We start from the raw sequence: 20,240 nt of genomic DNA on the forward strand, positions 1-20,240 counted from the left end.
TCCTCGAATCCTGGAATCTTGTAATCCTGGATCTTGCGCCGTCCGTCCGTCCGTCCGTCCGTTAACTACTACGCAGTATGTAAGCCTAATAATAAGTGCCTGATGGTTGAGATGAGATGCCCCACGGCACGTGCTGCCCGATCCCGTGGCCCTGGTTCTGGGCAGGTACGGCCTGGTCGTACCTGGTCGTACGCGATGTACATGCAGCCTAGGCAGGAGCGGCGCGAGCTAAAGAAAATAGATCGTGTCGCGCCCGGGTCGTTGTTAGGGGTTGTTAGGGCAGGAGCGGGAGAATGCCCGATACCTGTCACCTTGTTTCCGTGGCTTGTTCCCCGTGCTATGCATGCACGTACTTTTTATTAGCCTGGCTGGATAGGGCAGGAATGGAGATGACGGACAGGGACAATATTTTAGGCGGGAAGTGATGCAATTCTATTTTAGGCCCGGCTCCTCCTGCTTAGCCCGGTTTGCCTCCAGGTTACGTATTCGTACATACATACTCCGTACTTACTTCGTACGTACATACTGTGACTATTATCCATTATCCGCCCAGGAACACAACTGGTTCGTGGATCATCTTCTCGCTCTACGCGCCCAATACGAACACCAGACGACCGGCGCCGTCTAGTCTTGATTGTTCGTGTATCAAACATGTTTCTGCCTTGCGACTCCCGCTCGTCGTCCGCCCTGGCAGAGTTTCGCCATTGCCACTAATTACCACTCACTGCCACTGCCACTGCCACCGTCGCATGATCAGCCCTCCCACTCTCTCCCTCACTCTCCCTCAACTCTCCCTCAACTCTCTCCCACACACACCCCTCGCTTGCGCGGCCCTCGAATCACCGACTTCGTGTTGCGCTGGCGTCGAGACGTGAATCCTCGCCCGAAACACTGGGCTGACCAAAGCCCCAATCACCAACGCGGCCCGCGCCAGTTCGCACTCACAGGAGTCTCCAAAATAGACGCAGCGCAGTCAACCACAAATAAAGTCTCCGCCCGAAACGAATGAGTCGCCTTAGGCTTGCCGATCTGTGACGCTTCGTCCAGGTCCCCTGCCGCTCGGGTTGGTGCGCCGTTGCTACGAACCACGTGGCTCGGAGTCACACTGAGATCCGAGATGCCATTCTGATGTGTCCCACGGTCCTAATCTGTGACATGTTTGACAAGCCAACACCTGCAGATTTTAGCACTCAACGTCTTGAAACTTGTGAGCTATCTCAAGATATAATTATAGTCAATTTTGAGGGCATTATTTGCCAAGAGTTGGTACAATAGAGTTGGATCGTTTCAAAATCCCCATCAACGCCCCTCATTCGGTGGAAATATCCATCCCCCCCTGTACATGGTGTCCCCCGCTTCGTATTGTAGATAGACATACATTATTTCTTACAGCTCGGGAGATGCATCCCTTTCCGAGACAGGCTGCAACTACAGCCTAGTTATCTCGTATCACCCACCCGCCTGTACCGCAGAGTAGACTGCGGTCACGTACTTGCCACATTCCATCTTTTGCTCCAGGGTCACCTTGCGGCCCTTGCCCCCATCCAACCGGATCGTCGTTCGCGGCGTCACGCAGAGTCGGTGGAACCCGGTCTGCTCATCCTTGACCGCATTCGGGTCCGCGTCCAACGCCCCAATATACGTCGGAGTGTTCATGTTGGTTCGTTTACCGGTGCCTAGTTGGTAGTGTTCGTTGCCGCCCCACAGCATAACGTCGGAGCCCCAGTTGATCGCATTCTCGCTTCCTTTGCCCGAAGCGGATGTTTCAGTGAGGTTATCCATCACGGCGGAGCAGTGAGTAGCGCCGACAGATAGAGACTTGAGCTTGATTGCGCTCATCTTATTTGTCTTCTCGTTAAACTCAAACAGAGAGGAGAGCGCCTTGACCTTGGTCGGCCTGGGAGACACATGCGACCATCGTCCCGTTCCCAGCGTTCCGTAAACGCCTTGGCCAAGAGTCCAAAGATCTGACGTGACCTTGGGAAGGTTCTTGGCTGGCGAAGGAGACTCGGCGTCTTGATGGCTCACACGCGCCTTCGCATCGACAGTAAAGAAGGTGTTGGATCCACCAGCTGCAATAGACGTCACCGTAGGAACTAAACCGCGGCTTCCGTAGAGCTTGTTGGTGGCCATCATTGTCGGAGATTCTGTAGAGTGGAGGCCAAACTCGGTGTCGAAGCCGAGCTGCCCGAAGGCATTATCACCAAAGGTGAAGATCTTTCCTGTCTTATCCAGCACCACCGAGTGGAAATCACCAGTAGCAATCTGGTCAATGTCGAACCCTCTCAAAGTGATAACTTCATGGGGCTGATCATAGGGACCCTTGGGCCGATTGGCCCAGCTTAGTCCTGGAACGCCCATCTGGCCTTTGGATGGAAACTCCAACGCACTAGCAGCCGCGGAGAAGACGCGTCCTTTCGAAGTGAGCATCAAACAGTGCTCCTGGCCACTGCTGATATCGGTGACGGTCTCGCCTCGGCCGAGACCGGACGGGGTGAGGTTGCGGAAACTGATTCTTTCCTTGGCGCCGCTGCCACCCCAGATGGACCAGGAGCTCTTCGGCTGTTTTTCCTTCAGGCCGCCCTCCATGTCATCGCGCGACGAGGGGATAGAGTAGACATTGCCCTTGCGGGATAGAGCAATGATTCGATCCAAAGAGACGTCAATCTTGATAATGTCCTTGCCCGTGAGTGTAGGCACGGGTGTAGGGTTATCCTTAGAGAAGCCGAGACCCCATTGCACCAAGTCGCCTTTCTCAGTGACTGCCACACCAAAGTCCTGGGTAAGCTTCAGATCTCGAAGGACCTGACCGTCGAAGTGGGCGATGCGGCGAGGGAGCTTGACATATTTCTCATTGGAGTTTGGGTCGATGACTTTGGCAACGTTGGAACCCCATGCGTAGATGCCGGGGTGCTCCCAGCTGTTCTTGACCTGAAGATGCTGTGAACTAAGGAGATCGCGGTTTTCCTCCTTTGACTCTGCATGTTTCCGGGGTTGCTCAAACTGAAGCTCTGCCTTGACAGCAGGTTTCTCCACGCGCGGCTCAGGCTTGGGCTCGGGTCCAAACTTTTCCTTCATTATGGGATACAAGTATGCTCCCGCTGTAGCTCCGCCAATAATAGTTGCGGCAACGAGGACCTTGCTTCCTCCTCCACCTTGGCGGGGAGTGCTGCTGGCATACCGGGCCCATTGGCGTTGAGTACCGATGGCGGATAGGCGAGCTTGAGATCGGATGGCAGCTCGCCGGAGTGCGACTTGGGAAGCGCTCATGACTCTCGATCAATCCGGAAGGTGAGGGTTGGCTTGACTGGACTTGGTTCCCCTTAAGTGAGCTGAAATTCCTCGAGAGGTCCTGCCCCTGTTGTTGAATAAGGATGAATGGATGGTGAGGTCATACAGACCACGAACAGACAGGTCCAGATTTAGATCTAGCTGGGTCAGCAAAATTCGGTGGACTGTGGCAGGCATAGAAGCTCGCACAGCCACGTTTGGCGGGAGACGATGCACGGTTGCGCCACACATCCCATTGAGCAGGTGCGAAGGCTAATGCACCAGCGGGGGAAGGACACACGGTTACCACACCCTTGTCCTTGTCCCGCCATCGGCGGTTCGGAGCACACACCTCCGGCCAACCTCCCACGGCTTGTTGCGTGGCTTCTAGAATAGCCGGCGAACCTTGAGCTCCCTTCGAGCTTCAAGCTTGGAGCTTCCCCCGACACCATGTACGAAGACTCGTGGTACAACTTCGTGCCCGAGATCACGGGCAAGAAGAGCCATGCGAGCAGCCAAGGCCATGGCCACCGCCGGAGGGAGTCGCTGCTCCAGCAACCCAACGTATGCTCCCCGATCTTGGCCGCACACCCCACCTATGCGACGTTGAAACTCACCATGATTGTCGCAGGGAACGGGTCCAACTGCTGACATCGTCGTGCCCATGCCAAACGTTTACGAGGACATTGAGAATACCAACACCCCGCCCGAAGCAGCAGTAATCCGCCGAGCGAGCTCCTATTCCGACTTCTACCGTGTTGTCCAAGAGCAGCTGTCCAAAGACGGAAGACCGCAGCGCAAGAAATCGGATAAGTGGAACAGAGGATGGGAAGCTTTGGACCTCCCTGATTCTGGCGCCGAAGCCGAAAGTCCTCAAAGTGCCGAAAGCAAGAACCTCGAATCGTACGACGAGCAATTGTTGGACGCAAGTCAGCAAGAATATCTGTATGCAAGACAAGCAATGGGCAGATAGCCCGTGGTCCTAAGATTTGCTAACGGCCTCCAGCTTATACCGGGATCAGCTCACACTCACGGAGCGCCATCTCGATGGACTGATCGACGATGCCAATGCGACCCTGAAGCTGCTCACGTCGCTCTCCCACTCGTTCCAGTCTGTGGAAGCCCAGACATCGACCTTCCAGTCTCAGTGCGAAGACCTTCTTAAAGAGCAGAGGCGACTTGAGGACTTGGCTGATGATGTTGGAACCGACTTGCACTACTATGCATATCTCGACAATGCCACCAGGCGCCTCAACGCCCCTGGTGCGAGTCGCTTGGTCGATGACGATTCGTTCGGAGAGATGATTGAGAACATTGATGCCTGCATCATGTTCATGGAAAAACATGTCAGTATTCCAGGACTGTTGGATATGCGCCGAGTCACTCATCGTTCTAGGAAACGTACCGCGATCGTGACACCTACCTTGCCCGATACCACGCTCTCCTCACAAAGGCTCTACATGTTCTCGAGCACGGATACAAGACACGTTTGGAAAGGGTGTCACCCGATATTTCTCGACAAATTGCTGCGACAAAATCCGATTCGGCACGCCATGCCCTTGCCTACGGTCGTTTCCAGGAGATGATGCTCGACTCTTACGGCTTAATCCCCAACGTTCGCCAGGTGATCCGCCGCGCGTACGACTACTACGGCAAACCAATTGATTCTTGCACAAATTTCGAGACGTATGCGAATACTGCGAAGAACATCTTCTACACTCACTTGACAACCCGAGATCGGGATTTGAAGTTGATGACGCAGGGCGACGTCCAAGAATTCCAAAAGGAGGTCAAGAGCCTCTCCGCGGAAACAGCATCACGAAACTTTATTAAACTGTGCTTCGAGCGCATGTACAGCGAAGAAGGTCTGCTCCTTAGGTTGTTTGATGTGGAACCAAGGTGGAACGCATCCCCGGATTCAATCTTCCAATCTATCAAAACCATCAACACCAACATTGCTCACCCTGGTAATCTAACACCAATGGTGACGAATCTCCAACCCGTACTGCAGGCAGCATCGTTACAAATAACTTGCAATGTAGTTGGATGGCTGGCGAATGAATACTTTGGAGCTGAATTCGACGAGGTTGAGTCACCTTATTTTTCCAAATGCAAGCAGTACACTTCACAATTGCTTGTTAACCACCTCTGGCCGTTGACAGATACTGCTTTCGATGCGGAGGTCACCAAGTCGATAACCAAGGCTGCGGCTCCGGATACGTCGCTGAAGATCGGCCCTGTGGTCGGAGGAGTGGCATCATCTAATGCCCACCCGTTGGTGAAGCAGGCAATCAAGTTGTTGGCCATGTACGAACACTGTATGCCCAAGGAGAGAGCAGTAAGTCGACTTGATTTGATCTATAGGGTCTTGCTAATTCCGTGCTAGGCCACGAATAACTCTATCGTGTTTAAAATTGTACGGGAGACGATTCAAGTTCTCCAACGAGCAGAAGCAAGAATCAAGTATCTTAAGGCGGGCACAGACGCAGACCTGTTCATGGTCAAGAACCTGCTCATCGTCAAGAACGAATTGGTGTCGTTGGAAATTGGTGACATCAGAAACCACACTGCATCGATGCAGCACTTTGGTCATATCTGGGACACGCTCAGCCCGCAAAACTGGGTTGGGTTCATTTCTAATATCATCGGAGGATCACTGTGGTCACGAGGAACACCCTCGGTAACGGCCAAGTCGCTGACGGTTGAGGACATGAATGAGCAATTGGATGAGCTGCTGCGGCACTCGATCTACGCCTTTACGCAGCGTTGGGGTACTCTGACGAACGACTCGCGCAATAGGAAGACCGGCATCAAGCCGATTGCAAAGGTTGAGACGGAGTTGGAGACGATCCTCCAGACGGCGTTCAGCAACCAGCCCGAGGTGGTGGGGAAGCTGAAGGAGGCTATTGAACAGCATGCTCAGGCGCAGAATGAGGCCAAAGACAGTAAACAAGGCATCAGACGGTACTAAAAGTGACGGGGAGCTACTAGCTACAATGTAGGAGATATTGACTGTAGATGGGCTTAGAAGAGATGGATGCGACTAGAAGTCGTTACCGTTGCAGCACCTGCAGATTCTAGAAGAAGTCCAAACTCTATGCCACGCTTAGATACGTGAGCGATGACTACATAGGTAGGTACCAGGTAATCTCTCTCGAATGCTACCGCGCTATGTAGCCGCGCTAGGTTAGCTCGCTGGATGTTGCCGCGCTTTGAATGTTTCCGCGCTGGGCCTTGCCGCGCTCTCTCTGACATTGTTTTGACATGGCGATTTCTTGCAGTGTACACGAGCCCTTGGGTTTTTTCTTTTACTTTTCATAAACCCGTATCAATGGTAATACTACGTAATGCAACTCGATGCGAGGAGATTCGTATGTATTTCTCGGACGGTCATCCGGCGGTATATAACATTGGGCTCCGGCACCTCGGCGAAACCAACCGAACGAGCATGGAGGCCGAGTTCCGTTATCTGACCGACTTCGGGAAGACGTACCAAAACTGCGCTCCGACCACCCGCAGCCACTAGACAAAGCACGGCGAATAATGAACAATTGTGTAAGAGACTTCAATAGACGCATGGCTCTCCTAGCGTGGCGCCTTCTGATAACACTTCGGGCAACTCTGGTCTAGAGTATTACTGTAGGAAGGCAACTTAAACGGATTACATGCATATCCCGGCCCCGATAGCGCGGTGCCGGTAACGGGCTTTTGTAATCCTAGCACGCCATTTGCTAGACGTCCGGAACCCCAGATTTGATATCCGAAGGCGCGTTCCTTTCACCAAGTCAGCTTCGCTTTTTCAACCTCCCCCTTCCATCTCGTCCAGTTCAAAGTGGTCCGTTGTTTTCGCTCGTTTGCTTGAGTCCTTTTACAAGCGAATAATACGGCCAATTACGCTTGTTGCTGTAAATCGAGAGGTTCCGAAGCACCGACCGACACCGCATCCGTGGGGCCCAACCGACATGGACGCTCCGGCAATTGAGGTGGAGGCAGCGCAGGCCGGCGGCCTGGAGACGGCCAAGGATTTGCTCTCGGGCGCCGTGGGAGGAATTGCGCAGGTTCTTATTGGTATGTTACACACGTGTTGGGTGGCCTTTTGCGCAAAAGAAGCAAGTGCTTCGATTGCCCGTTGCGTTGTGCTGTGATAAGGGTGGAGATAAGATCTCAGATGAGACGGCAGATGAGATGAGATGAGATGAAAGCTGGGGCAAGTGCCGCAAGTTCTCAGCGCGTGATGGAACTCGATTTGACGACCATACTTGACCATACTTGACCAAGACTGACAATATCATCCAGGCCAGCCCTTTGACATCGTCAAGGTCCGTCTCCAGACGTCATCCCAGTACTCCGGCGCCCTCGAGGCGGCCACCTCCATCTACCGCAACGAGGGCGCTCTCGCCTTCTACAAGGGCACGCTGACGCCGCTCATCGGCATCGGCGCCTGCGTGTCGGTGCAGTTCGGCGCTTTCCACAAGGCGCGCCGGTGGCTCGAGGACCGCAACGCCGCCAACGGCCGCCGCGCCGACCTCTCGTACGGCCAGTACGCCGCCGCCGGAGCCTTCGCCGGCGTGGCCAACTCGGTCCTCTCCGGCCCCATCGAGCACATCCGCATTCGCCTGCAGAGCCAGCCGCACGGCGCCGGCCGCCTGTACGACGGTCCCCTCGACTGCATCCGCAAGATCGGCGCTCACGATGGTACTCTGCGCGCTCTCTACCGCGGCCAGGCCGTCACCATCTGGCGTGAGGCCTTCGCCTACGGCGCCTGGTTCACCTCTTTCGAGTACATGATGAATGCCGACGCCGCCCGCAACAAGATCGACCGCAAGGACATCGCCAGTTACAAGATTGCTTTCTACGGCGGTCTCGCCGGTGAGGTCCTCTGGCTCGCCAGCTACCCTCTCGACGTCGTCAAGAGCAAGATGCAAACCGACGGCTTCGGTCCTAACCAGCGCTACCGCAACATGCGCGACTGCTTCGCCACGACCTTCCGCGCTGAGGGAGCCCGCGGCTTCTTCAAGGGCATTGCCCCTACCCTGCTCAGAGCCATGCCTGTCAGCGCCGGCACCTTTGCCGTCGTCGAGATGACCAGGAGAGCACTCGACTAGAAGGGGTTTGTTATTTTGCCATGGACCGACTTCGTTTTGCATCATTGAGGACTGCGAAAATTTTGGAATACACAATAGATCACGGGCGATGAGCTCCGTTGGGATGCGTAGAGGATTCAACATCGGGCTGAACTGGCATGGTGGATTTTGAGATTGATCTTTTCAGGAGGTATGGGATTTGTATATATAATACCCGGCAATCTACCGCTTTACCATCCTACATTCTCGCTGTTCTCTACACGCCGCAGCAGGATCTTCCTGGCTACCGGCGGTGACAATGCCTCGAGCTCTAGCTCTTCCAGCACTTTTCGCGCGGCGTCATTGTCGGTAAAGACACGGTCGCTTCCCTCCTTGAGGGTCAGCGCGCCCTCCTCACTGGCTTCGACAGGGAGATTCAGCAGGCGCAGTCCCTCGTGCAGGCTGTCAAGCGCAGATGACCCGCCGGTGATGTAGTGCTCGATGAGGGTGCTGATGGCGGTGCCGTCGCGGTGGAACTGGGCGGCGCCATATGCGGTAAAGGAGTGGCGGAGGAGGACATCGTTCCAGAGGAGGTCCTGGAGTTTGGAGAGGGCATCACGCCAGACGCGGCGGAAGGCGGCTGTGGAGAGGGCTTTGGCGAGGAAGTCAAAGTTGCGCCGAAGGATGCGGAGGGGCTCATCAAGCTCAGGGGTAATGGTAAGATCATCTGGGAGAGCGTTAGGCGAGTGTATTTGGAACACGCAACGTTTGGAGGAGCATACCAAGCACAGCTGTATCACCAACAGTGGTCCACTGAACGCGGGTGCAGTAGGCACGGAAAGCTTTACTGTGCGACTCAACCAGAGCGCCGACGAGGAGATCCTGGCCGGCCTTGCGGCGCTGACTGTACGCCGCGACTGTTTCGTCAAAGAGAGCCCCGTCATCGCCCTCATCTCCCCCAGTAGCAGAGGTGCGGTTCTTGACGTCGTCGTAGCTCATGGTGCTCGTGATGCCCTGGCTGCGGCGATGGGCGGAGCGAGTCTGCAACTCATCCCACAGAGAAACGAAAACCTTGGTTTGTTAGCCATGCTGGTTGATAATCTTGCGAGGCATCGCGCATACCTCTTCGTTACTCCAATCCTTAAGGGTGTTGACAACATGATCGGCACTGCCAATCACCTTGACAAGCGTCTCAAGGGCACCGGTGCCTTCAAGAGCAGCGATATCTTCTTTGGTCACAGCGTGAAGTGTTCTACCAATAGTGGAAGTAATGGACTGATATGCCTCCAGAGATCCTCTGAGGCGATCATGGAAGTGGTCAAGGATCGCCAACTGGATATCGATCAGGAAGCGGATTTTGTGTTTGAAGTTGCGCACCCTCGCGTACTGGCCCGTTATTGACCTTAGCAAGTGGGTGATCTGTACCGCGGCATGTGTGGGCTTCATCTTGCCCTTCTCTGCATAGTCGTAATCGATGTTACGGGCCTCCTGTGATTCCATGATGGTCTGTAATCTCTCAAGAGCGAAATCCTTCTCTGCCTTGAACCAGGTGTCAAAGTGCTCGTCAAGGACATGCGTGGTCAAGCCTGGCCAACCATTCTCAGCATCTCCGCCGTCGTAGCTAAACTTCAGTCGAACCTTGTCGTCAAAGTTCATGAGTTGCGACATGAAGCCACTCAGGAAGGGTGGGCTTTTGACTGCTTCCTGGGCCACAACCAATGCCTTTTCCTCTAGGACAGGTAGCATTGAGGTAATCAACGCACAGACAGGATCGACGTATGCCATATTGTTGGCAGCAGGTGTGTCATGGAACTTGGACACTAGCAGGTGACCCAGATTATCGCGAAAAAAGGTCTCCCATTTTTCGATGTGTGCGAGAAACCAAGGAAGGCAATGGTTGCCAAAAGCCTGGGGGCTGCTGGACGGTTTGTCGCTCAAGAAGTGATATCGAAACTCGGAAACAAAAATACTGGCCATGACATCAATCGGTAGTAATGGCACAAGCCCAGGGTTGTATAAGACTTCCGGCACCTGCAGGTCGACGAGCTTCTCAAAGCAGTTGAGCCACTCCTCGTCCATCTCGGACTCGACATCGACCTTGGGCCATTTCCTCTGGCTCAAGACGGTTTCGAGCTCAGCCGACATGATCTTCTTCATCTCATCCCAGAGCGAATCTGTCACCTTCTCGACGTAGCTGACGAGGTGCAGCCCCTCTTGCCCTGGGAGGCTCGTCAACTTGGTTGAGAGCTGTCTCAGCTTGGTGTACGGCTCTAGCGCGGCCTTGGGGCTCTGTGGCAGATGCGATCGGGCCTCGGAGCGATTCTTCTCTACATCTTGCAGCAAAGTGAGGTACTTTTGGGCGAGTTCGACGGCCTCGAGCTTCTTCATGGGCTCCCGCAACCGCGCAATGGCCTGATCGGGCCCGTCGCTGGCGGCGTCGACCTGCTGGCGCGCGATGATGCTCTCCTGGAGCTTCTCAAACTCATTGATGCGAGCGGCGAGCTTGCCCTGGCGGTCGTCGGCGGTGCGGCGAGCTTCCTCGAGCTCCTTGACGGCATTGTCGAGCTGGGATTGGAGCTGGTTGCGCTGGAGCTCAACGTTGGCGAGAAGCGAGTCGAGGTCTTCGAGATCGGTGGTCGACTGGAGCTTGTCGTCGAGAAAGTCTTCGACCCGGATATCGAGGGAGGTCCCCTGCGCGGCTTCCGTTTGGGACGTCATAGTTGCCATGACGAGATTCTGCGATTTTGGTGAATCGCGTTGCGAAACGTCCACCTCACATCTACGAAGAGGATGACGTGGGAGGTTGCCCCACGCTGGTATGCAATTACCTCGGTATACGAATATTACTACATAGGCGCATACGTTGGACAAAACATGACTTTACGTTGAAGGCAGCAGTTGGCACGAATGGACAAGGGATATCGGATGTTTTAAGACTGTCTTGCGATAATCGAATTGATCTGATGAGGTCTTTGGCTGAGATGCGCTGGGGTGGGAAGGACCACTAGCCACTATTCTCGATAGGCGAATACCTTGACTTTGCGGACGGAACTGGAAGCCTGTATGGTTGGACTGTTTCGTGTTAGACACCTTTGAATGACTTTGATAGGCTTCAGACTGTCTGGCATCGCTTTGCAGACAAGACTGGTTCCAGATTTTAGCCGCTAGGGCTGGCGAGATGGATGCAAGGGGCGGTGGGCTGTGGTCAAAAAGACTCCGAGTGGACACGAGCCTCGGGATTCCGGAGGCTGCGTCTTGAGCTGAAATTGTCTAGGGATTCGATTGCACTGAAGACTGAAAGCACGGCCCTTACATACGCTGGCAGCAGAAATGCAGGCGCTTGGGAGAAAGAAGCAAAGGGTGACAGCATCAGCTTCAGCGGCTTACGCCTCTCAGCTCGAAATGCAACCCAAGACGGTGGATTCCCACTTTGGGCAACGCAGGGGAAGATGACGACTGGCTACAATACATACGTGTACGACGCACGGCGCATTAGATGGACGCCGAGCCTGCCGTCATCCGGCCTACCTCCAGGTACGAAGATGAAGGATGGCGAGGCGAACTCCTCCTTCGACCCAATCTCGCGCGAAACGGCGCCATATCGTCCGGACAACGGCATCGGGGTCATCGACCCCGGCTCACCCCGGCTCACTTGGGTCTGCACACGGAACAGGGCCATGCATCTTGGCGAGACGAGAAGGTGAGATGAGAAACTAGACCCCGAGGTGAGGTCACTGACAATCGCGTTCCGGGTTAGGCGGCTTCGTCGTAGTCGAGCAAGTCTAGCATGTGCCATGTACGATCAGTTGACGTCAGGCGGAATCCGGCACTGTGAGGCGCTGGCGGTACGAGGGTTGGAGATGGAAGCTCCGGAGCATATTCACATCCATCAGCATCGTAATGCAGCCAGCGCAGTGTAAGATCGGAGATCACTCGCCAGGGTCCGGGGACCGAAGACCCGAACGAAACGAACACACCAAGCAAATAAGAGCTCCAAGCAAATAGGAGCTCCAAGCGAATAAGAGCTCCGTATGTCGGCGCCTGGGCCACAGCCGCCCAGACAAAGACACCGCCTTTGGAGGCCATTTCCAAGGCCGAGGAGATGGAGCTCGAATGGAGCTTGAATGGAGCTTCGAGACTCGGCGTCCCAGAAAGATGCCCTGCCAAAGGAGATCACGCCCTGCTAGAGGCGTTTGTTAGGTGTGTCCAGGCGTTTCCAGGGCCCTGCAACCTTCCAAAAAAAGGATCCCCGCCCCTGAGTCCCCGGCCCCTGCGCCGCAAGTGCGTCCCTCCCAAGTGCGCCGCCCACTCGCGGGTCGTGGTTGCCTTCTGCGGGTTGCCCGGCGCCCGTGGAAGGACCCCACTGCGCCCCACCTCGGAACGTCATGGTCGCCCTGCCAACATCGGTAAATAAAACGTGGCTGGGGGATGCTCAACGTGCATGAGTGCGTCGCTCCCCAAAAGTCGGACGGCTGGACACCTCAACGCAACATTCCCACACATTCCCCCCCAGCCTTTCGCATATCCGCCCAATACTTGGGTACCTTGGACTGACTAGACTGCCTGCACGAACTGACCGACCTCGCCGTGTCCCTTTCTTCCCCAAAGGACCTCTGACGAATTCTCTCTTTCTCTACATCATAAGTTGTCCCGTTGTAACAGACGCGTGAACTGATCTCCAGCAACCTCCAAGCTGCATCTAACCTAACCTAACCTCACCTCCCCACTCCTTCAATCTCTCACTGTCGCAGGGCTCGGCTTTCTCTCGTTGTCACTGAACCGTCGTCGCCACCGCGCGCATTCCAGCTGCGTCGCCTCTACCGCATTCCACCCCGATCGTGACTGCGAAGTCACCCGCTCGCTTCCCGAGACAGCAACGAACTGACCCTAGGAGGGAAAGCATCGAGACGAACGATTCCGTCCAGCACGGTAACCCTGGGAACTCGACCAAAGGCCTCGACGCCTTCTCGGGCTGAACGGCCCCCGTTCAGCAACCCGACCGTCACTCCTGAATTGGGGGACGGGCGCGGGCGTGCCTTGATCCTCTCGTCTTTGGGTTGCATCACCGAATTGTAACGGAGGACTGGTACACAACCCCTCAAGATGGGTACAACGGAGTCGGGCACGAGCAGCAGTAGCAGCTCGGGCTCAAGAATGCCCAAGTTCCAGGTCGGATGGTACCGTAAGTCATTCCGCAACCAACATCCATTGCACTGGAATATCACAATCTCCCAAACAAATGGCTAACTCGCATCACCTCTAGGCTTCATACCGTTCCTGGGATATCACCACGTGCTGATGATTCTCATCGCCGTCGCCATAATCCTACTATGTACGTTCTTCACCGCCCCCCTTCTGCTTCATATTCAACTCGCTGACCGCCCCCCTTTTAGCTCTACTATTAGCAGGCTGTTCATCATCATCACCGCTAATTCCCGACATCTTCCTCCTCTCTCTCTACTACAAATCATACACGGCGAAGCCCGACACGGCGCAAGTTGACTACAACGTGCACACCGCTATCGAAAACATCGCTGGTGACGCCCACCTGGCTGCTCGTGTCGGTTACTTCGGCATCTGCATCAACCCGGACGGTGGTTCGTGGCTGTGCAGTAACAATGCCACCGCTCTCGCCAAGGAGGTTTCCGTCGACCAAGATCCGCTCAACCTGATCTGGTTGGCCGCCCAGTTTAAGGATATGATTGTGTTTCCTTATTTGATGTGAGTTGACATGCCCTCCCCAGTGAGTGAGATCGCTTCAAAACAACATGCTGACTCCGTATGCAGAATCATCGCCATCATCTTCGCCTTTGTCTGTCTCCTGCTCCTCGCCACTTTCCCCGGATGGCACGAGGAGGAGGATTCCGAGGGTTCCGAACGCGAAGTCAAGCCTTTCCCCTCGCGATTCGTCTCTCAAATCGCCCTCGCAATAATTTTCATCGCCTCCATCTTCGTCCTTGTGTCCGTACTGTGGCAACACACTGCCTCAGTGGCCGCCTCGGTCATTGCCCAAGATTTCGGAAACGGTGCTGTTCGCAGCGGAGTCGGTACCAGCGCCATGGTTTTGGGTTGGTTCTCCTTTGCCCTGCTCATCATTGTCACCATCGGATTGCTTGTGATGATTCTCAGCATGAGCGTCCTGAGCGCAATGGTGTAGGGCGCCGAAGTGAAGTAACAATGGACGAGCAGAGCGACTGTAAATACGCCGACACATGAGTGGACTGGCACGGCGAGGGTAAGATCAAGACAGGACGACCAGGAGATTGAGCATCAGCATCGGCGTTACTAGGGAACCTTTTTGCTTTGAAAATGTTTGGTAATTTTTGGTTCGACGACCTCGACGTGGGTGGTCACATATATACGCACCGCTCCGCGCACACTTCCGCCGAAGACGCCTCTTTCATCACTCAAAAAGTGTTTCATCCTTCTACCAGCCTCATTCGAAGAGACTGTAGATGAAGCCAAGGCATACCATGCGACGGTCTGTGAGAAAGAACTCGGCGAGGGTGGAAGGATAAGACGAGGCACGAACACACAGTTCTTCGCATATAGACCACGCCAGATCGAGGAGGGGATACCGACCGGACCGGAAAATGAGACCGGACACACTGGACGCGTTATGACACATATCTGGGAAACGCAACGAGAGCAATTGTTTCGCTACGACAGAATGGTGGATATGTCCTAACGCGCCGGGTTGGGATATGGGAAACGTTCATCGAGACATGTATTATCACAACCGAGTTATTTTGCCTTCACGCCATGGAAATGAAATTTTGGGACTGCTTTTGTCACTTCTTTGATTGATTGTTTTATGTTGCAGTTGATTTATGAGAAAAGTCTTGAGAGTTGTGAAGAGCGGTGACTGGCAAGGAGATTCAGGTCTCGGGAGATTTTCGCCAAGATGAGCTTCTGATCTTGTTGACGGGTTTAATGGATGGATTAGGAGGAAGGAAATTGGGTTAGAATAGTTTAGTCAGAACCTGACTTCCTTCTAGGAAGATAATACAACAGTGTTCATGAAATTACCCAATCTCCTTTGATGAAATAAAAGTGACGATTGCCAAACTGCAACACAAGCCAGTTGCAATCCTGAGGCAAGCCGATATTAAGTTCTCGGTACGCTATATAGATCATCATATTGAACATGATTTGTGACATATGCACGAGGGAGTTGGTGGCTTGTATTTTTGTCACCAGATCACATTCTTGTCACTGGCACTGGCAGAGCACATCATACGAATGCTCCATGTTACCTTTGTGCCCCCGAGACGCATCACGGGTGATAGGTGAGTTGGATACACTCAAAAACGAATATATCCACACATTTATTTCATAAGGAGTCTTCAAGTTGAGATGAATACAGGGGCCAAGAACCTTTGTGGTCCAAAGTATACATTAGTTACCCCAAGTCTAAATCAAGTTTACGTCAACAGGCATCCAAAACCCTAGCCCGTCAAAGCCCAGAACGCCGCTGTACTTTTTGTCTGCGCCGGTCCTGATATACACGCATACCAACCCGCCAAGGCACCTCTCCCAGGCGTAGTAATGACGAACCACCGTATACAGAAAAGCAAGTACCGCTTGTGTGTTGATACACTCTGTGTGAGACATGAAATGCTCGCTCGTCTCGCTGTCTAAGTAGGCCTCTTGAAAGGATGGGCCTCGGTGTTGAGGACCCACTCGTCGAGGCTGATGAGGTCCGGCCCGGAGAAGAGGAGGTAGTAGTACTTGAGCGTCTCGGCGATCCAGAAGCTCTCCATCTCGTCCTTGAGGCCGCCCCCTGTCTCCATGACGTCGTAGATGGCGCTGTGGGAGAATTCAGTCCGCGTTACCGCGATGGTCGCCTCAAACATCTTCCAGCCCTTATCCATCCACTCGGGATCGCCGGTGATGCGGTACATGTACCAAACAGACTCGATAGCCTCAGGTCTGAGTCGATGTTAGTTTTTAGTTCTGACCCGACAATCTCGAGCGTGAATGGACAACTTACCGAAGAATGTACGCCGGGGTATCGATGCTTGTGTATCCCGAAGGCAACTTTTCCCTCTTCAACTTGCTCTCCACGTACTCCTCATGGGTCATCGGCTTGGTACCCAAGTTGACCTTGGATGGCGGTGGGGCACTATACTCCTCTTCTAAATCCGTCTCTTTCTCTGCCTCCTTCTCCACCTCCTTATCCGCCCATCTGGTGTTGTCCATGCCGAGTTTCTTCTTGAGGGACGCTGGAAGCTCAGAGCCAGCCTCACCCTTCGGGGCGGACAATTCAAGGTCCAATTCTGGCATCGGAATACCTGCCCTCTTTATCAACTTGGACTTCTCCTTGGGCTTGAGTTCCGACTCAGAGCTAGTGCTCAAGTCGTCTAATCGGTTGATGGGGTCTGCCTTCTTGCTTGAATCTTCAGCGTCGTCTTCCTTTGCGAGCTGAGCATTCTTTACGGCCTCGGCATTCCTTGCGGCCTGTTGCTTCAGGGCGTCAGCCTCCTTATTCACTTGCTCCTTATCGGCCTCGGCCGCGGCCTTCTCCCACTTGGCCAACTCCTTCTTCCTCCATTCCATGGACCCATCCAGCAACTCGTACCAGTAAGTCTGGTTGAATTCGCACTTTTCCAACGTGGGACAAGGAGCCAGATGGGCAAACTCCGGCATGACGCCCGTGGCCGTAGACTGGTAAGCCCACACGCAGGCATCGGTGAGCTGCTTGGCCGTCTCGATATCCTTGGGTCTTCCAAAGATCTTGCCGCCCAAGCCGTACATTCCACCAATGAAGCATGTCAAGTGGGCCATTTCATACGACGTAGTGAACTTGGTCTCACTTCTCCCAACTAGGGAGAGCTTGGTAGGAAGCAGAATATCCCACTCTTTGCCATCGACCATAGGCCTATACAGCAGTCGATCGTTGATTGCGTCGATGGTGTCTTCATGAAGCTTCTGATACTTGGACTCGAGGCCACCCAACAGAAGGTATTGCTGCAATCGTCAGTGGCATTCGAAAAAAAGCAATGTGTCATAACTAACCTTGGGAAAATATTCATAGGCCGAGTCCTGGGCTCCTCCCATGTGGTATTGTGCACCTCCGTAGGAAGCTGGCATAAGACCTTGGGGCACACAGTCCCACTTAGAGGTAGATCCATCGGCCGAGAGAGGGCCTACCCGGCCAATGTTCTTCGTCTCGCCCTCTGCCTCCTCATTACTAGAGGGAGCGTAAACAGGGCCCAATGAATTGTCCGAGCCACTTTCCTGGCTCTTTTCAGCATCGGGGTTAGGGGGAGGAATCACGGCTCTGGCGTTCAGCTTCATGTCGGGCTTGGACTCAGACTTGGACTCAGACTTGGCTTCAGAGTTGGCCTCAGGCTCGGTTTGGAAGCCTTTCGGTGGCACATCTAGTTCGTGCGAGTCTATCTGCTTCTGAGCCTCCTTACTGAGCGTGTCCCTGAGGGTGGTTGCTGTCTTGTTACAGCCCGAAGCATCGATGCGCTCGGGGAACAGACCAGGAATATGGGTGTGGCCCTCCGCCTGCATAAGCACCAGGGCATCGGTGATGCGATCAATGGCATCATAGTACTTCGCTGCACCCGTGAGCTGCGCAAGGCGGGTGAACTCCAGAGAGAGGGTGGCCAGTTCGGCAATGCCGACAGAGCCGGCGCGGTGAGGCTCCGAAGAGTAAGGAGGTCGCCACACGTAGTACAAGATGGGCATGCGATTCGGGGTGTCAAACATACCCATCAGGATCTCGGCGAGCTCAGTGGCTTTTTGGAGAAGAATGGGATACTTGCCCTCAGCGCCTCCACTGACGTCGTAGGCGGCGAGCAGACCTCCCAGGTAGCGAATCGTAGTCTCGAAGACAGGAATGTCATTCTTGGGGGTAAAAGTAAAGTCAATCTTGGCGACAGCGGTGGCTGCCTCGTCGAACTCATCCCTCATGTCGGCAATCCAGAGGGTATCAAGAGAATCGACCAAGGTAGCAGCCCAGCCGCAAAAGGGATCGCGGTACCCATTGGAGAGGGGAGACAGCTCGTCGTGCATCCAGGCGTACTTGCGGTAGCCCGACCAGGCGCGCTCCAGCTCGACCTTGACACGGGCCTGGCGCTTCAGGCGTGTTGCCTTGGCCTGGTCAGACTCGGGGTCGAAGTCGTACTGGACCTTGGGGATCTGCTTGGGGATTCCCGTGGGGATCGGGATCAGGGAGGCCGAGGGGAGGGGGAAGTTCTCCTTGGGCCTGACCCAGTGTTGAGCCAGCTCTTCCGCGTCTTCGGCAGGATGTTCCATGTTGTGATTATTGACGGGAGGATCGGTCCAATGGACCTTGGGGACTTCGGGAACTGCCTCTTTGACAGGTTCTTCGTCTTTTGCGGCCGGCTTGCTGGGGGGCGCCGAGCTTCCATCGCCGCTGGCCGAGTCGGAGGAGCCGTCGTATTCGGACGTGTCCTTGACTTCAGTATCCTTGACTTCAGTATCTTTGGCCTTGGAATCGCCGTATAGATGCTTCTCCGCCGCGTCCTGTTCGTCCGCTAACAGCGGAGGGGAAGCGTGTCCGGACAGGTCTGTCGAATCATCACCGCCGCCAGCGAGGGGTTGGACCGGCGATTTGGGAGGAGAGTGGAGGGAGTCGTAGGAGTCGGCGGACTGGGCCCACGAGGTCTGGAGAGTGCGGTAGAGAAGGAAGACGATGAAGACGGCGCAGAGTGTAAAGAGGCGATACCGTCGACGAGGCATTGCGGGCGGTCGTGACTCGCCGAGTTGAGGCCTGGGAGCGAGGATCGGATCGGGTGGTGGGCTGGAGGTCGCGAGAGGTCGCGTGGGCGTGGAGATGGTCTTTAGCTTGTTGCGTACGAGGCCGGCATGTCTCTTCAGGGGAAGGAAGAAGCGTAGCCAGCGAGAGCAACTCCAAAAAAAGAAGAAAAGAAAAACAAAGCCAATGTCTGGAGATGATCCAAGAGCGATGAGACTGAACAGACGGGGTATAGCGAGAGCGAATGGAAGGGTGGAAGCCAAGTGTGTAGAAAGGGGACGCAAGACGCAAAGACAAGGGTCCCAGCGCGCACCTAGAGCCACAGGCAGGTAGGCCCTGCCGGAGAAACAGTAGCGAGCTGGGCCAGTGAGGATGGCGCTATAATTATCGGCGCAAGGGTGTGTCGTAGCTTCTCGATAGCGGACGGATGCTGGTCTACGGGTACTTGGTGCAATTGCTGATGCAGGCTTGCTAGTTGAGGGGGGGCAAAAGGTCTTGATCCGACTGGATAAGAAGCCCCCTTGTGCGGTCAGTCACCAAGATTGAAGGGTCTTGTGAACCTGATGCAACGCCAAGCACTGGGTCTTGGGAGGGATTATTCGCAGCGTGAATGTAGCCGAAACCCGTTTCGCTTCATTGATAGGCGATGCGTGAGAGCGAGCGTTGTGGTGTTGTCGTTAAATAGAGCCCCAGCGCTCTGCCCTACAGCGACCCCTAAAAGCCCCCGGCCCGTGTGCGCTGAAGCCAACCGCGGATCTCATCAACGCCGCTAGTTCCCGTGTCATTGGGTTGGAGTTGTTTCCTGGGGATGCGCGGACACCTGTAATTAGTGCGCGTATACGTATTACTCGGTACTTTGTACTCGGTACGATGAACGAGGCTAAGGTGGCTGCGCGTCCAAACGGTTTCGTGCCTCCCACCCACACTGTGGACTAAGTTGAGGAAACCGTATCATAAACATTTCAGGTGAGGCTGGTGTTGTGGCACACTTGATGGTGGCTCACTTGGTGGCTTTTTTCTTGAATGCCGAGACTCTCCGCAATTTCCACAGCGACAAGGCTGGCTGTGCATCACCCTCACTCTACTGCTTCTGCTTATCTCTCTCCCATTCACTCGCTCAGGGTCCTCCCCCTTCAGGTCTTGTAGCTCCCTTTTCGTTTCTAGCCAAACATCGG

At 54.6% G+C, this 20,240-nt stretch overlaps 7 protein-coding genes across 7 annotated transcripts; 3 read left to right on the forward strand and 4 right to left on the reverse strand.

Annotated features, from left to right (window-relative positions):
- Positions 1 to 1,230: 1,230 nt before the first annotated feature.
- Positions 1,231 to 3,465, reverse strand: BGZ61DRAFT_450383 (regulator of chromosome condensation 1/beta-lactamase-inhibitor protein II). The gene has a single exon (XM_046245728.1). It carries the CDS (start codon positions 3,268 to 3,270, stop codon positions 1,450 to 1,452), a length of 1,821 nt encoding a protein of 606 aa, XP_046105613.1. The 5' UTR covers positions 3,271 to 3,465; the 3' UTR covers positions 1,231 to 1,449.
- A 137-nt stretch (positions 3,466 to 3,602) lies between these two features.
- Positions 3,603 to 6,541, forward strand: BGZ61DRAFT_517313 (Sec34-like family-domain-containing protein). The gene is made up of 5 exons (XM_046252327.1): positions 3,603 to 3,834; positions 3,902 to 4,215; positions 4,277 to 4,616; positions 4,667 to 5,608; positions 5,657 to 6,541. Exons 1-5 carry the CDS (start codon positions 3,721 to 3,723, stop codon positions 6,239 to 6,241), a joined length of 2,295 nt encoding a protein of 764 aa, XP_046105614.1. The 5' UTR covers positions 3,603 to 3,720; the 3' UTR covers positions 6,242 to 6,541.
- Positions 6,542 to 7,232: 691 nt separating this feature from the next.
- BGZ61DRAFT_531863 (mitochondrial carrier domain-containing protein) lies at positions 7,233 to 8,375 on the forward strand (the record flags this gene model as incomplete). Its single annotated transcript, XM_046253783.1, has 2 exons — positions 7,233 to 7,338; positions 7,567 to 8,375. 2 exons carry the CDS (start codon positions 7,233 to 7,235, stop codon positions 8,373 to 8,375), a joined length of 915 nt encoding a protein of 304 aa, XP_046105615.1.
- A 172-nt stretch (positions 8,376 to 8,547) lies between these two features.
- On the reverse strand, positions 8,548 to 11,100 carry BGZ61DRAFT_450387 (TIP-1 family-domain-containing protein). The gene is made up of 3 exons (XM_046245729.1): positions 9,456 to 11,100; positions 9,116 to 9,404; positions 8,548 to 9,060 (listed from the first exon to the last, which is right to left on the reverse strand). Exons 1-3 carry the CDS (start codon positions 11,058 to 11,060, stop codon positions 8,585 to 8,587), a joined length of 2,370 nt encoding a protein of 789 aa, XP_046105616.1. The 5' UTR covers positions 11,061 to 11,100; the 3' UTR covers positions 8,548 to 8,584.
- Positions 11,101 to 11,852: 752 nt separating this feature from the next.
- Positions 11,853 to 12,580, reverse strand: BGZ61DRAFT_450390 (uncharacterized protein). The gene is made up of 2 exons (XM_046245730.1): positions 12,091 to 12,580; positions 11,853 to 12,033 (listed from the first exon to the last, which is right to left on the reverse strand). Exons 1-2 carry the CDS (start codon positions 12,417 to 12,419, stop codon positions 11,982 to 11,984), a joined length of 381 nt encoding a protein of 126 aa, XP_046105617.1. The 5' UTR covers positions 12,420 to 12,580; the 3' UTR covers positions 11,853 to 11,981.
- A 640-nt stretch (positions 12,581 to 13,220) lies between these two features.
- On the forward strand, positions 13,221 to 14,630 carry BGZ61DRAFT_226259 (Ca2+ regulator and membrane fusion protein Fig1-domain-containing protein). Its single transcript, XM_046238166.1, has 4 exons — positions 13,221 to 13,515; positions 13,597 to 13,665; positions 13,727 to 14,054; positions 14,121 to 14,630. The coding sequence occupies exons 1-4, from the start codon at positions 13,437 to 13,439 to the stop codon at positions 14,488 to 14,490; spliced, it is 846 nt and encodes a 281-aa protein (XP_046105618.1). The 5' UTR covers positions 13,221 to 13,436; the 3' UTR covers positions 14,491 to 14,630.
- Positions 14,631 to 15,970: 1,340 nt separating this feature from the next.
- BGZ61DRAFT_477339 (glycosyl hydrolase family 47-domain-containing protein) lies at positions 15,971 to 19,049 on the reverse strand (the record flags this gene model as incomplete). The annotated part of the gene is made up of 3 exons (XM_046248882.1): positions 15,971 to 16,265; positions 16,327 to 17,303; positions 17,352 to 19,049. 3 exons carry the CDS (start codon positions 19,047 to 19,049, stop codon positions 15,971 to 15,973), a joined length of 2,970 nt encoding a protein of 989 aa, XP_046105619.1.
- Between the last annotated feature and the right edge of the window lie 1,191 nt (positions 19,050 to 20,240).

The sequence above is a fragment of the Ilyonectria robusta genome (genome assembly GCF_021365365.1).
Source record: "Ilyonectria robusta strain PMI_751 chromosome Unknown BGZ61scaffold_8, whole genome shotgun sequence".
NCBI lineage: Eukaryota > Fungi > Ascomycota > Sordariomycetes > Hypocreales > Nectriaceae > Ilyonectria > Ilyonectria robusta.

What these genes read in the sequence shown, in the direction of transcription:
- BGZ61DRAFT_450390 (XM_046245730.1), bottom strand. Translation starts at nt 12,419, where the DNA reads ATGGCCTCCAAAGGCGGTGTCTTTGTCTGGGCGGCTGTGGCCCAGGCG. An exon ending in CTCGACTACGACGAAGCCGC is followed by an intron (nt 12,034 to 12,090) that starts CTAACCCGGAAC and finishes TTCTCATCTCAC; the next exon opens with CTTCTCGTCTCGCCAAGATG.
- BGZ61DRAFT_450387 (XM_046245729.1), bottom strand. Translation starts at nt 11,060, where the DNA reads ATGGCAACTATGACGTCCCAAACGGAAGCCGCGCAGGGGACCTCCCTC. An exon ending in AGGATTGGAGTAACGAAGAG is followed by an intron (nt 9,405 to 9,455) that starts GTATGCGCGATG and finishes TAACAAACCAAG; the next exon opens with GTTTTCGTTTCTCTGTGGGA. An exon ending in TGGTGATACAGCTGTGCTTG is followed by an intron (nt 9,061 to 9,115) that starts GTATGCTCCTCC and finishes ACGCTCTCCCAG; the next exon opens with ATGATCTTACCATTACCCCT.
- BGZ61DRAFT_450383 (XM_046245728.1), bottom strand. Translation starts at nt 3,270, where the DNA reads ATGAGCGCTTCCCAAGTCGCACTCCGGCGAGCTGCCATCCGATCTCAA.
- BGZ61DRAFT_226259 (XM_046238166.1), top strand. Translation starts at nt 13,437, where the DNA reads ATGGGTACAACGGAGTCGGGCACGAGCAGCAGTAGCAGCTCGGGCTCA. An exon ending in GTTCCAGGTCGGATGGTACC is followed by an intron (nt 13,516 to 13,596) that starts GTAAGTCATTCC and finishes CATCACCTCTAG; the next exon opens with GCTTCATACCGTTCCTGGGA. An exon ending in CGTCGCCATAATCCTACTAT is followed by an intron (nt 13,666 to 13,726) that starts GTACGTTCTTCA and finishes CCCCCCTTTTAG; the next exon opens with CTCTACTATTAGCAGGCTGT.
- BGZ61DRAFT_517313 (XM_046252327.1), top strand. Translation starts at nt 3,721, where the DNA reads ATGTACGAAGACTCGTGGTACAACTTCGTGCCCGAGATCACGGGCAAG. An exon ending in CGCTGCTCCAGCAACCCAAC is followed by an intron (nt 3,835 to 3,901) that starts GTATGCTCCCCG and finishes TGATTGTCGCAG; the next exon opens with GGAACGGGTCCAACTGCTGA. An exon ending in TCATGTTCATGGAAAAACAT is followed by an intron (nt 4,617 to 4,666) that starts GTCAGTATTCCA and finishes TCATCGTTCTAG; the next exon opens with GAAACGTACCGCGATCGTGA.